This window comes from Budorcas taxicolor, chromosome 1, assembly GCF_023091745.1.
Source record: "Budorcas taxicolor isolate Tak-1 chromosome 1, Takin1.1, whole genome shotgun sequence".
Lineage (NCBI taxonomy): Eukaryota > Metazoa > Chordata > Mammalia > Artiodactyla > Bovidae > Budorcas > Budorcas taxicolor.
Window position 1 is genome coordinate 160,251,706 of NC_068910.1, and position 15,440 is coordinate 160,267,145.

Below are 15,440 nucleotides of genomic sequence, written 5' to 3' on the forward strand. Positions count from 1 at the left end.
ATCGCCCGACTTTCCCGCTTCTGGCAAACCTTCCCAGCCCCGAGGCGGGAAGTGACCCGTCCAGAAGAACTGCCATCCGGGATTCCCGGGGCCGCTGGAGGACCCGACCCCGCGACAGTTGCAGATTGCCGAGGCCCGGGATAGGGCGGGGAGGGGGGCGCTGGGCGCCCACACGAGTGCGCTTCTTTCTCATTTGTTCCGCGGCTGGAGGCGGATCCCCTTCTTTGCACACAAGTCCTTATATGCACCGGTTGCACCAGCCCGCGCTACTCCAGCCCCACAAATAATTAATGGGGGAGGGAGGGCGTCGCTCTTTTTTTCCTCCCTTCTGGAGCATTTGAACCCTGCCGAGAATCCCTCAATATGCGACTGAAGGGCCATTTTGCTGCAGCGCACGAATTGGACACACAATAAAGCCCCCTTGTCCCTACGAGAAGCACGGCAGGGTTCAGGAAAGGTCTTCAGATGCAGCGCGGTTAGCCCGCAAAAGCCTAGGCTGAAAAGGTGTGCGCCCCTCCCCCATCCACGTTGGTGCAGAGGGACCCGGTCAGGAAGCGCGGCCTCTCCCCAGTCGGAGACCACGCCTCCTCCGCCTTTCTTCCCCCCTCCCACCTCGCTTTACTCCTCCCAGGAAGCGGTGATAGACAGTTCTGTGTGGTTCTCCACCCCCACCCCCCAGCTGAGTGGAGGAGTTGATGTGTCTCATTATAACAGCCAATGCAGCCGCCATCCACGCACAAGCAAAGAAGCATGTCCCATTTAAATACACCCACGCAGCCCCAGCGCCCTTAGCCGTTCAGGGCGCGCAGCCCACACGCACCGCGGCTCCAGGGCTTGGAGATCCGCTCAGGTTGGGCTCCCGGACCCGGAGGACCGACGCCCGGAGGATCGCGATCTGGCGCTGTGGGAGCCGGGGTGGGCGGAGGAGGCTGGGCCCCGGGCCTCTGGCGCGACAGCCGCATGAGGACGCGAGTGAAATAGACCAAGGTGGAATTTCCAAGGGAATAGCTTCGGGGTGGTTTTGGTCCCATCTCTCCCGCAAGAAGTCGACATGGCGAGCGACTCCCCGGCTCGCAGCCTGGATGAAATAGATCTCTCGGCTTTGAGGGTGAGCGGAACATGCTTTCTGATTTCTTTCCAGTGTTTTGGGTCAGAGTGAGTGGGCTCGGTGCGTGGACTGGGGCTGGGGCTGGTGGGCAGAGGCGGGCGAATGCCACGCGAGGGAACCTGGATTCTCGCGTTGATTCAGGGGCTGCCGAGGTGTTCTAGGCTTAGCCCCCACCGCAGAGGTTGTGCGGTACGTGTCCTCCTTTGGTGGGAGCCAGACCTCCCCCCGAAAACCCTTAGAGCTTATGCCAGTTTCATCTTAGACCGGTGTAAGAGCATTAAATTGAAAGGCTCGAGTGTGTGAGAGTGTGTGTGGGCATAAGCCACGGTGCCAAGGCTCTAGAACCCACTGTCCTTTTCTGTAGAAAGAATAACAACAGCGTGAATAAAGGCACTGGCTCCTCACGTTTTCCATCAGCCTGCAAGAGGACATTGTGAGCCTGGCTGGCTCCACGAAGCCGAACCTGCCACTCTTCGGGGGCAGCTCTTGCTGTGCCAGTCTTGTAGATGGCAACTGCCTCCCCTTCCCCCTTTTCAGCTATTCGCGCCCGGACTCCTTCTCAGCGCTCTCTGAAATGCCGGTTTGCCACTCACCTTTAATTATGGTTTTAACTCAGCCCTGCCTGTGCTTTCTGACTTTGTGGCTGTGACATTTCAGTGTTATGGATGAATTTAAGCAGGTGAAAGGGATGTGTTTGTTCTCTGCTTTTCCCCAATCAGACCGGAACTCCTGGGAGTGTGTGTGTGTGTGTGTGTGTGTCTGTGGTCAGTCCTTTGTAAAGCACCTCCCCTCCCCTCCCCCCTCCGCCCCGAGCCCCCCTGGTTTAATTTACCCTCACGTGAATTGCCTCAGACGCCGTTTCATTGTATTGACTAAGACATCACTGATACAGAATCCATTTTGCTGTTGTTTTGAGATCGGAATACCAGGAATCCTAGTGCCGCCTCGACGCCTCCCCACCCCCACCCCCCAATCCCAGCACACTCCTTCGGGGAAGGGGGCTGAGCTTCTTGCCGTATTAATTAGATGCTGCCTGCCGGGAAGGGGGTGAGGGGTGGGGGTGGCAGGAGCACCGGGGGTCTGAGAAGGACTGTCTACCGATCTTAAAAGGGCTTTTTCCTCGCTTGACCCCCTCCCCCGCCCCCCACCAAAAAAAGCGATTGTATATACTTGAGGCAAGGATGGTCGGTGAGACGGAGCTGATGGTGGCTCTGAACACAGACACAGAAGGGGTGAAGCTTGGAAGTTCACACGCCCTCCTGAGGAGTACATTGTTAGATGGATGCTAAATCTTGGGATTATGTACTTGAATCTTCAGTACTTTCCTTGACATTGCCTCCTTCTCCACGGTTAAAGAACTACCTTTATGGCCAAAGTGGTACTTTTTTGTTTAGTCTCGTTAATTCTCCGTCTCTGCTTACCCCCCTCTTTTTAACTCCTTTTCCTCTTCTCCTTAATCCTTCCATCTCAGAGGTGAGGTTTCTTCGAAGCAGTCAAGGGGCTGAGAAGAAACAGAGATGCCATTGGAAATGGCCTTTTTTTTTTTTTGATAGTTGGGTAGCAAAAGCTCATTCATGCGTTATTACAGTAAGCTGTCTATTTCCCTGGCACTGAAATGCCACAGTGAGAACCCGCGGCCCCTGGGCAGCTGGGGTGGGGGTGGGGGTTGGGTAACAGGGTGGGTGCTTTGGCCAAGTGTGTGGCTTCCTGCTTTATAGACTATGTGTGTTCATTTGCCCTACTTTCTGCGCTGGGAGTTGCTGCCAGCGGGTTAATCAGGTGGATGGATGGCCCAGACTTCTGGGTAGAGGAGAGTGGCAAAGCAGGGGAGGGGATGGGGAGGGGGAGTATGAACAATGGGCAAGACTTGAGATTTCCCTGAGCTGGAATCTCAGCATCGGCTTCTCTAATGGATAGCGCTGTGATGTGATTTTAACTCGGGCTTGATCTAGAGGTGTTTCTTGTGGGCTTTTTCCTGGGGAAGGTTTTCTCAGATGCCAGGCACAGAGCTCCCAGGCTTAGGAGCAACTACAAGGGCTCACCTTGCTAACGGCGGACATGGAGTGCGATTCACAGACGGGAGACCTGTGCTCCTTAGATCAGTATTAAGAAAAGATGTTTTTGCACAATTCACTGAAATTTCTCTTCCTGGCTTGGGCTTCAGTGCTTTGACACTGTATTTCTGCCTGCAGGAGGTGTGGAAAGAGAGAGGGCTCCTGCTTCCAGCTCGTTCAGAAGATGGGGAACTGCTGGCTGGAGGATTTAGATGTAGCTGTGGGGACAATTGCATTCTGGAGGGCTGGGGTTTGTGACCGGTCTGGTGGTAGGTGTGCTGGGCAGATCCAGAATTGAGTCCAGAGGCTACAGAGGTAATCTCCTCAAATCAGAGGCCAGACCATCTTTTTCTGTCTTTGTAGATAAGGAGAGATGGGCTCATATGTAGATGAAAGGTCTCCTTCTTCCTAAATCCTCAGGAAAGCCTGCCTGGTGAGAACTTCCTGGGGAATGCCTGACCCCTGAAATGCAGCCAAGGTCAGTGGCATCTAGGAGAATTTGCTGCAAGCCTCACCAGTCTTGCTGTTTTGGTGGCTCTTTAATGTACACAATCAATGCCCTTTTTGTAAACTCTGTGCTCAATGCATTAAAAGCAGATCCTGTCTGGAGAAGCCTTTATTGTTCTCAGTCAGTGATCCCAGATTGGACCCAGTCTAAATTTTCCCCAAATAGCAACAACGCATAATTTAGACCAGAGCACCAAGTGACAGCCCTGATAACTTAAATTATGCAAGATTTGGATGGTTTAAAAAGTCAGAAAAGAGAGGATGGTTAGAAAAGAGGTGATCTGAATCCAGTTTTATTAGTCCTGATGTTTAGAGCTCTAAAGATAAGCTAAGTCTTGAGGGAAGGGAATGGCTTCACAGATTTAGAGCTGGAAGAGACCCGTAGAACACCTAACCACACCTTTCATTTAATGCTCTGGAAGCTGAAGCCTTGAGAGGTGAAGTCCATTGCCCAAGGTCATACAGCCCCCTTATTGTTTGGAGGTGTAGTGAGTGGGGGTGGAGAGAAGAGTGATTTGGGGAGGATCTAGGTTCCCTGACTTCTCATTCAGTGTTCTTTTCTGTAAGTCACACTGTCTGGCTACATTTTCTGCTGAGAGGCAGACAGAAATTATTTCACCAGGGTCATGGGATTTTATTTATCAAAAATAGAGAAACTGCTTCATGCAGATAAGTTCATAAAACATTAAACCATGGAGCCTTAAGGTATCTTTGGAATCCATCTTGCCCAACCTCCCTTCAGTTTCTCTTCGGCAGGCAAGTGACTGAATCATCTAGGACAGATGGTTGTCTCCGTAACCCTTTTCCATCTAAACATATCTCTTGGGGTCAGTCTAGATATACACATTATTCAGATGTCTCTGCATGCAAGATTTATAGGGTTCTATGTATGTTTTGTATAATGTATGTGGAGACTTATATTCTATATAGTATTACGGATATAAATGATCCATGTGGGTATATGAAATGTGTGTATACATACACAGACAACAGAAAACAGTCATTCAAATACAAGGCTTGAGTCTTTCTTCCTTCAAGATATGACAGTAAAAAAAGAAATGAAATGTGAACCAGTATGCTTTATTACATAGGAGGTGAGGTCAGCCCAGAAAGCTTTTTGGAGATTAGCATATATCTGAATCTGACCACGTTGGCCGTCCTTAGCTTGGCCCACAGAGTAAGGCAGTCAAGGCCAAGATTGGTCTCTGCTGACTTCATACTCTTGAAGTTTCTGCCAGGACTCTCACTCACTTTTCTCTTTGAACAGAATTTGGATGACCTCTGCTTGTCTTTCTCCCTTTACCCCTCATTCCCTTCTAGGCCTAGCTATTTTTTTCTCCATCGAAACCTAGATTTAAGAATTAACCTCATCTGGAAGACTTGCATGCATTCTTCCTGCTATACTTTTTGCCCTTGTGTTATAAACCATATAGGGTTTTCTTTCTACCTGATCACTAAACTGTACATTCCGTGGGGCCAGAGGCTAGGTTTTGTTCGTTTCAGAGTCCATAGTCCCAATTAGTTGAATAAATGTAGGAATGAGTGAGTGAGTGAAGTGGACTGAGCGCTGGGTTCTATGCCCATGTCTTATTTGAATTCTGTGACATTAGATGAGTCCTTTATCCATAATTAACTAAAAATGAGAATGATCACAACTGCTTGCCTTCCTCATACATCGGTTTCATCAATAAAGTATTTATGGCAGTGCTTTGAAAACTGTAAAGCATTACGCAAATATGCTATTCTATGATTACATAGAATTTTATGGGAAATTTGATTCCACCAGCATTTGATCCCAATGATTGTATGTAATAGAAAGGGATCCTGAGAAAAAGATATGGGAATTTTGAGAGTTTTTTTTTCCTTTTAATGTACTAGCATGGCCTTATATTGACCTCTCATTGCCTATATCTGATCCCCTGATGGCCTGGGTTGACTTTTGCTCCAGGTGACTTCAGCCTAGAAGCTTTTGGAGATTGGTATATTTCTAAACCAGTAGCAAGTATCAGCATCTTTCGTTAAAAACTTCTCTTAAAAATTTTTTTCTCCTCTTTATGGATTAAACCTTGTTCAAATAAAAACATATTTATTGTGCTTGTGCCTTTTCAAAGTTTGTGTGGGGGTGGGGTGGGGGAGGGAGGCTGTGCCTGAAATGATACAGCTCTAGTCCAGTATCTAAAACCTTTTGGTCAGAGAAATCTTGACCATTGGTAATTCATTATCCCAGAGTATTTATTTACATTTGGTCTTAAATGAGAATTTAGTAAAGTTGCATGAATTGGTAAGGTAACAGTATCTTAAAATGATAGTAGCATAACAGTTTTTTAATTAGATACATGCATTGTGGTATTAAACAGGTGTTTTCTTTGCCATGACATTGCCTCATAATAAAGTAGGGTGTATTGGTAGTTATCATAACATCAGAGAAAATATGTATAACCGTTTTCAGTGTCCGTTATTAGCTAGAGTAATCTTTGTGCAAAACCTAATGTAAGTTATGGCTTGCTGTTTGCCTAATTAGCGAGTTAGGAGGTTATGAAACATTTTGTTGGTGAAAGAATACCCAACACTCTTCCTTCATGAGTAGATCATATTTCCCCCCTTATCTGTAGGCTCTTTGTGACCTTGTAATTTTGAGTCTTACCGGTTGGCCCTTTCTTCTTTCTGGCCTGCAGTTAATTTTCTTTGCTCTTCTTGTTCTACACCATTCCTTCTTTCAGTGATAAGTTTCTAAGACTCACCCAATTTTGAGCTACTGTGATCGAATCATGGCGTCTATGTCCAGCTGGACAGAATCATGCTGAGTCTCTGTGTCTCATAAAATATGGGATGTCCTATGTCTGAAAGATGCTTTCACGTCAAGTTGGTTTTTCCATTTCTGTGGGGAAAGTAGCTCTGTGCAAACAGGGCCTGAACTAACAGTGTGCTGAGAATTCCAAGAAAATCTGGGTGATATTTTTGAATGAGATGTTATTCTGCACATATAAATATAAGGTTCCTCGTGGAGAGAGAGGGAAGACTTAAATAGAAAATGTTGGATGAATTCCGCTTATAATTTCTTCCCTTCTGGTTGGAAGCTTATTTCCCTATAGAGAAAGATGATTCTCTAACCACTTTTTTTTTTTTTTTTTTTTGCATACCCCGGCTGTCTCCACTTGTCTCAAGGAGGTGCCTGGAAATTCTCAAAACATGTTATATTTTACCCCAACCTTAAAAATCTTTCCGTAATATCTATTGCATGGGTCCCCTTGTCTCCCTCCAGTACTCCTGCTGCAGTTACTCTCTGCTAGACGACACTCTTTTACCACCAGCCCTCTCCTGGCTAGTTTCCTTTGTGCACTGTAGCCATGTTAGTCTGCCTAAAAGCACAGTTTCAGTCTGAGTATTTTTTATTCATGGCCTTCCTTGACTCCTCACAGTCTACAGACCAAAGACTGAAGTCTTGACATCAAGACCAGTTAAAATTCAACTGGGCACTTCACCATGCCCTTCAGTTTAACAACCACTCCTTTTCACCTGCTACAGGGCATAGCTTCCTTCTCCGCATGGATGCTCTTTAGGGGCTTGTTGCTTGTTGTTTTGTCACTAAGTCGTGTCCAACTCTTTGCAGCCCTATGGGGTGCAGCACACTAGGCTTCCTTGTCCCTTCACTATCTCTAGGAGCATGCTCAAACTCATATCCTTGAGTCAACGATGCTATACAATCATCTCATCCTCTGTTGCCCTCTGTTGCCCCCTTTTCTTCCTGCCCTCAATCGTTCCCAGCATTGGTGTCTTTTCCAGTGAGTTGGCTCTTTGCATCAGGTGACCAAAGTATGAAACTTCAGCTTCAGCATCAGTTCTTTCAGTGAATATTTAGTGTTGATTTCCTTTGGGACTGACTGGTCTGATCTTGCTGTCCAGGGAACTCTCAAGAGTCTTCTCCAGCACTACAATTCAAAAGCATCAATTCTTTGGCACTCAGCCATCTTTATGGTCCAACTCTCACATGTGTACATGACTACTGGAAAAACCATAACTCTCACTCTACAGACCTTTTGTCAGCAAAGTGATGTCTCTGCTTATTAATACTCTGTCTAGGTCATAGCTTTCCTTCCAAGAAGCAAGCATCTTTTAATTTCATGGCTGCAGTCACTGTCTGCAGTGCTTTTCAGTTCAGTTGCTCCGTTGTGTCCGACTCTTTGCAACCCCATGGAGTGCAGTACGCCAGGCTTCTCTGTCCATCATTAACTCCTGGAGCTTGCTCAAACTCATGTCCATCAAGTCAGTGATGCCATCCAACCATCTCATCCTCTGTCATCACCTTCTCCTGCTTTCAGTCTTTCCCAGAATCAGGGTCTTTTCCAGTGAGTCAGTTCTTTGCATCATGTGGCCAAAGTATTAGAGCTTCAGCTTCAGCATTAGTCCTTCCAATGAATATTCAGGACTGATTTCCTATAGGATGGACTGGTTTGATCTTGCTGTCCCAGGGACTCTCAAGAGTCTTCTCTAACACCACAGTTCCAAAGCATCAATTCTTTAGCGCTCAGCATTCTTTATAGTCCAACTCTCACAACCATACATGACTACTGGAAAAATCATATCTTTGACTAGATGGACCTTTGTTGGCAAAGTAATGTCTCTGCTTTTTAATATGCTGTCTAGGTTGGTCATAGCTTTTCATCCAAAGAGCAAGCATCTTTTAATTTCGTGGCTGCAGTCACCATCTGCAGTGATTTTGGAGCCCCCCAAAATAAAGTCTCTCACTGTCCCTGCTTTTCCCCCATCTAGTTGCCATGAAGTGATGGGACCAGATGCCATGATCTCAGTTTTCTGAATGCTGTATTTTAAATCAGCTTTTTCATTCTCCTCTTTCACCCTCATCAAGAGGCTCTCTAGTTCCTCTTTACTTTCTGCCATTAGGGTGGTGTCATCTGCATATCTGAGGTTATTACTATTTCTGTAAGCAGTTGCCTACTTTATTCTCTTTTTCTGTACCTGCTACCCCAACATCCAACATTCCAATGCCACCTTTTCCACAAAATTTTCCCAGATTCTTTCAGATAGAAATTATCCCTCTGACTTGTAAATCCTCTTTGAACTGAGCTTATACCTGGTTTGTTTGTTTGTTTAGATTACTGCTTTCTATCTTGGATTTTATTTACTATTAGACAGTAAGCTTCATGAAGGCAGTGTGTACTTTTGATTTTCTTAGGAACCCCACTTGGATGACCTCTGGGCCTCCAAAGTCTGGATAATGTAGGCTGTTAATGGAGCAAAGACTGCTAAATTGTTAAAAGTTTGTTTAATTAAAACAGTGTTTCTTAAAAAAAGGGGCTTCCTTGGAGATCCAGTGGTTAAGACTCCATGCTGCCACTCAGGGGGGCGGGTTTCGATCCCTGGTCTGGGAACTAAGATCCTGCATGCCGAGCGGCTTGGCCAAAAGATTTACATAAATATTAAAAGAAAAGGTTTTCATTGTTCTCATTTTAAAAGCATGTGATCATTGCAGAAAACTTGGAAAATGGGAAAGAAGCAAAAATCATTCATGATTCCCAATGATAATCACATGTATGTTTTAGTACATAGCTTAGTTTTTCCCTGTGCGTGCTCAGGTATGTTTGACTCTTTACAACTCCATGGACTGTAGCCCACCAGGCTCTGTCCATGGGATTTTCTAGGCAAGAATACTAGAGTGGGTTGCCATTTCCTCCTCCAGGGAATCTTCCCAACCCAGGGATCAAGCTTGTGTTTCCTGCATTGGCAGGTGAATTCTTTACCACTTAGCGCCACCCAGAAAGCCCCAGTTTTTCCCTATGCATAGCTAAATAGGTAGTTTTTAAAAATTAAGATCATATTGTATATATTACCTGCAACTTTTAAAAAATAATCAGCCTTTTTGCACACTATTAATTTTTTTCTATACCATAACTTAAAAAATGTTGAATTTAAAACTTATATAAAAGTTTATGTAAAAATTTATGTATAGAATGCTCATACATTGCTTGTGGGAATGTAAAATGGTGCATCTCCTTTGGAAAACAGATTGGCAGGTCCTCAAAATGTTAAATAGAATGTTAGCATGTGGCCCTGCAATTCTACTCCTAGGTATATACCAAAGAGAAATGCAAACATATATCCACACAAAAACTTGTTTTTAGTAGCATTATTCATAATAGTCAAAGAATTGAACAACCTAAACATCTGTTAATTGATGAATATATAAATGAAATGCATTATATCCATAAGATGGCATTATTTGGTAATGAAAGGAAGTGTTGATTGAGGCTGTAACATGGATGAACATTACGCTAAGCAAAAGAAACCAGACACAAAAGGCTACATGTTATATGATTCCATTTATATGAGATGTCCAGTACAGACAAATCCATAGATACAGAAAGTAGATTAGTGGTTGCTGAAGCTGGAGGAGAGGGAGAGTGGAAGTGACTGCTAATGTCCTAATATTAAATATTAGATAGTGGTGATGGTTGCTCAACTCTGCACATATAGTAAAAACCACTTGTATACTTCAAAAGGGTGAATTTATGGAGTGTGAATTAAGTCTAAGTAAGATTGTTATTTAGTACAATGAGCCCCCACTTATGGTCATCCACATATATCCAATCTTATTTAACCTTCATCCTATCCACTTCCTCCCCCATCTTATTTTGACACATCATACTCTTGCATTTGTAAATATTTCAGTATGCATTCTAAAAGATAAATACTCTTAAAATGCATAACTGCAATACAGTTATCATGCCTAAAAAAATTGAATGTAATTTTTAATTTCTTCAAATATTCAGTGAGTGTTCAAACTTCTAATCATATGTTTTAAGGACTATTTAGCATTTTACTGTGAGGATACATCATAAAATATTTAATCAATTCCTATTGATGAAACTTTTGGTTATTTTAAACTTTTCAGCTTTTGTAAGTAGTACTTTGATAATCAAACATCCAAATATATATCCTTGTACACATTATTTTAATACATTATGCATTAGAGTTATTTATCCTTATATTAATATGTAAATATTTCTAGACATCTTGTTTCCTTAGAATAACTTCTTAGAAGTGCAATTTACAGTGAAAGTTATATATGATCTTTAAGACTCCTGATGTTGTCAAATTATCCCCCAATTTCCTGTGAGGTAAGTGTACAAATGAACAGACGAGGCTTGGAAAAAATCAATTAATTTTTCAAAGATCATAAAGCCTCTAAATGGCCAAGCTTATGACTGATCTGCGCCAAAGCCAGAGCCCACATTAACTCACGTGGCCAGCATTTGACTCGTGGACCTTGTCATGACATCAGATTTATCTGATATATTATCTCCCTGGATTCACAGATTATCCAGAAGCCTTTCGTTTTAGGCACACATCTCTTTGATGAGCATAGTTGTGTTTGTAGTGCTATTTCCAAAACATTTCTTCCTTGTGATTTTCTTTTTTTAAAGTAACCAAGGTTAGCTTAGAATAAATGTTCCTTTTCTTGTCTAAAAAGCAAAAAGTACAAGCCACTTGGGGGTTAGCCGTGATTTTCTTTTACATTGTGTGTAAGGTATGTTTACATTTAATTTGCCATTTGCTTTGGAGAAGTATCTGCCACTTGTCTGGAAGGCATACGGAATCAGACCCAAAGGTTTCCATTTTTGAAAGCAGTGAAGACCACAGAGTTTACAATTATTACAGAAGATGGCAAGATGGGAAGACATGTTAGAACAGGAGCCATTCTCAAGCTTTTATCTGCCAGAAATTATTAAAATCAAAATCTGGACTTAAACATTTTTTTACATGGATAAAGATATTTTAAGATTACAGTGGAGGAAATGGAAGATGGAACTGGCAGCCAGAAGTGTAAAGCCCTGTGTTTCGTCCATTGTGCACTCTCTACCTGGTCTATAAGAAATTATTAAAACCAGCGTAACCTTGTGGTTCTCAGTGTCAGAGGCCAGTGGTCTCTCTTTACTAGAGTTTATAACCTAATCCTCCATTTAAAACGCCTATAAATTATTTATACCTAGGGTAAAAATCTGAACTTCACATGCACATGGTTTCATCATTTCTACTTCTAGGTATTTTTTTTTTAAGCTGCCTGTAATCAAATTATAGCAGTGTAGTGGGTGGAATAGGTTGTAAGCAGTAATTGCTAACTGTATTTAAATAATAATATTTAGCATTTATAGAGCACTTTGTATCTTCAAAGTACTTGCAAACATTATCTAATTAAATACCCTCTCTGATTATAATCTGGATATAAATGTACTTAAATCCAGAACAGGGTCATGAGAAAAGTATGCATTTAAAGTTAATGCTTGCTAGGCTTTAAAAACCTATACAATAATTGGTGAGTTAGATTGGGGTTCCGTTGGATTGTTTTTGTGCATCTGTTTGTTCAACCTCATAGCAAAGTCAGATTATATCTGTACTTTATCAATGCTTCTGCTTGATATCTGACCATTAAGGACTGTGTTGATCATCGCTCTGGTCCTTACAGACCCTAAAATATTCATGATATAAATAAACTTTAAAATGGGCTCCTTCACTGCATTTCATGCCCTGATCTCAGATGAAATTCTCATTAGTAAGTGCAATGAAGTGGGGTAGTGTGAGGGAGAGTGGCTATGCATTGTGGTTTAGTAATTTCCATCTGAGAAAAAAAATACATTAAACTGCATGGTAGGATACATCATAAAGAAATGCACTGGAGAAATGAAACATCTTGAATCTCACCGCAGTAATGACTTCTTGCTGTTTTGGGCACATGTCTGTGTATTGTCCCCTTGCATGTATGTCCTGTGTTGGCAATTTTGAGTGTTTGGAGCAAGGACCAGTGTGGCTTATCCAGTAGATGCTAGAGGATTCTGCAGCTGGTAGATTCTCGGTAAATGCTGCCCTGTGCGTTGTGATTTTCTAAGAGCTGGTTGATAGGTTAATTGCCTAAACAGTGGTTCTCAAAGTGAGATCCTCGTTTCAACAGCTTCAGGATCATCTCAGATCTTGTCTCTCTGACCTACTCTGGAGGTGGGAATTGGAAACTCTGGAGCAGGGGTGGGGGTGGCAGGTGGGTAAGAAGCCCTTCAGGTAATTCTGATGCAGAGTTACCACTGGCCTAAATGTTTTGAAGACAGTTTCCTTCTTTTTTCATGTTGGCTCATTCATTCATTTAATATTGATATTTATTGAGCATCCACTGTTTACTGTGGGGAGGATATGGTGATGAAGACACACGAGAATGCTGTCCTCATTAATCTTATCCCCTGATGAATGAGAGTATACGTTAAATCATAAAAATGACTTACTAAAAGCAAGTCTCTTTGGAAGAACACAGAATATATCCACAGAAATTTGAGCTTGCCTGGAAATGTTGCCGAGTAGGAAATGGTGACTTACATAAGGTAACTGCAACTTTCTTTTAAGGCTTATAACTTCGAGTTGTGGAAAGCGCATACTTCTAGGAATATAAACTTTAAAACTTAACACTAATTGAATAAAAAAACCCTTCACACTAATACTGTATTATATTTGTATGAACTGTTTGTTAGAAAGGGGATACTTAAAATGGTATAAAGTATCAACTGATGCCATTTCAACTGATAATCTTGGAGTGTTTTTGAATTGTCATTTGTTGTTGTTGTTAGCAAGCATGTTCCTGGGGCAGAAAAAGTCCCTTCTGCCACCCACGTTCAACAAGATGCATCCATCTGATGTTCATGCCCTGTTTTTCCCTATAGATCTGTAGGGATTCAGTTTATAGCCCCAGAAGGTTCTGACATTTGCCTAGAAGCTGAAAAAAAAAGAATTGTATTCACAGTCTCTTTCAGCCCTTCTTTTGTTTGCAGTCTGAAATCTTTGGGTTGTTTATATTTTGAGACTTGGAAAGTGGAATGGATGTTTGGAATCTAGACAGGTTAGAGAGTTTCCTTATTGAGAAATCCCATAGACATTCCTTGTAACACTTACCTAGCCACAAAGATGCCCTATGGTGTTATTTAATCTACAGTTCTTAGATAACACAGTTTATATTACATGTCTTTTTATTTGGGGGAAGGTTGACGACGATTATGGTAGTTAAGGCAGCTTTGTACACAACTCAATAGTGAGCACATATCAAAATTTTATTTCATACTCACTGCTGGGGAAGATGCTTTTGAAAAATTGACTTCAAAGATCCCTCTTGGAAGATTTCTTTTAAAGGAAAAAGAGATGATTAGATAATAATTGGTAGACTGGATATTAAAAATATCTGGATGAAGGTGACTGAATTTTTTTTGCAATATTGACAGTTTAAGGGGGTATAATCGACTGTCTCAGAAGGGGTTTTAATATTATTAAAATACCGGGGAATTGTGTAGCATTTAAATCAGAAATGTTAATTGCTCTTTGGATGGGGGAGTGAATTAATTGTATTATTCAAGAGGTTCTGTTTGGGATCAAGTTAGGGACAGCGCTGATTTTAGTACTGGTGGTATCTCAGGCTCTGAAGTAACTATGAATTTGAAATGGCTTGATTGAAAGGGCCCTTTGAGTTTGGGAGTACGGTGGTTTTCTATTGGAACTCCTAAGACTCTCTTTGAGGCCAGAGACTGGGTAGCCTTAAGTTTCCTAAGGTCAAAGTCAAGTGTTTGCTGTTTGGAAAAGGCCACTCCCTCTTCTTTCTTCTTTCAACTGGTAGCTCTAGCACCAGTGAGAGAGAATACAATTTTCTTTCCATGTGAACAAATAAATAAAAGCACTGCTCAGCTCTTCTGCAGTTTTATATCCAGATGCTGTTCTGGGAAGAGACACTGCATGCACTCTTTGGTTTGAACAATATGTATGTATGTTCTCTCTGTGAGTCTTTTAAAGATGTAACTCGTGCTGGTATTGTAGTCATCATTTCTTGAATATAAACAGCTTTTATTTTTGGAGAAGAACAGATGTAAAAGTGTGAAATGCAGAAGTCTACACATTTTGGCAGGGGTAAAGGGAGGAGGGATAGGATTGCTTTAAAATCATGGTAACCCAGTCTTAGTTACTCCTTTGTTTTCCTTAAGTGACTGAAATGTAGCAGGGGAAATCTCCTGGAACCTGCCCAGCTGGGTACCTAAACCTCCACTTAGCTGATTGCACCAGAAAGAGTGCTAGTCGGTAATTAGCATGGGTCCTACTAGGTTTTCATCTCTAGGAACAAAAAGGGTAAAGAACCCGCCTCCCAGTGCAGGAAACATAAGAGGCGTGGGTTCGATCCTTGGGTCGGAAAGATCCCTTGGAGGCGGGGCATGGCAATCCCGTCCCGTATTCTTGCCTGGAGAATCCCATGGACAGAGGAGCCTGGCGGGCTACAGTCCATAGGGTCGCAAAGGGTCATGACTGAAGTGAATTAGCACGCACGCCAAAGGAGGAAAACTGTAGATGCAGAGAGGCGATTGTAGACATTCAGTGAAATTTATATGACACTTAGTAAAATATTAGAGGGACACAGATCCACGCCCCAGACAGGGGAGTTATCGTCTGGATTGGAAATGTGTTTGCGGAAAGGGTCTGGGAGCTTGTGTCCCTCTGTGGTCTCTGAACCAGAGCTCTTGCCAGTCCTCTGGGGGCCCACCCCCTCTTTGAATTTGTGAGTCTGTTTGTAAAAGGTACCTGGTGTTTTCAAAGCAGCAGGCCCTTTCCTGTGACTATTCTGTGTCCCCTTGAGGCCAGGTTTGTTTCTTTTCTTTTCTGGAAGCAGGGTCTCCTCTTTGCAGCTCATCACCTGATATAGGACATTGCATCGGATTTAAAGAAATAGTTCCCTGACCTTC

The 15,440-nt window shown here is 42.8% G+C and overlaps 1 protein-coding gene across 1 annotated transcript in view; it reads left to right on the plus strand.

The window, feature by feature from the left end:
- The first annotated feature begins 1,051 nt into the window (after positions 1-1,051).
- The window catches only part of TNIK (TRAF2 and NCK interacting kinase), a 398,208-nt gene continuing 383,819 nt past the window's right edge, over positions 1,052-15,440 (plus strand). Inside the window, exon 1 of the mRNA XM_052645336.1 lies at positions 1,052-1,108. Coding sequence (XP_052501296.1) covers positions 1,052-1,108 — 57 coding nt within the window. The remainder of the gene's footprint in view (positions 1,109-15,440) is intronic.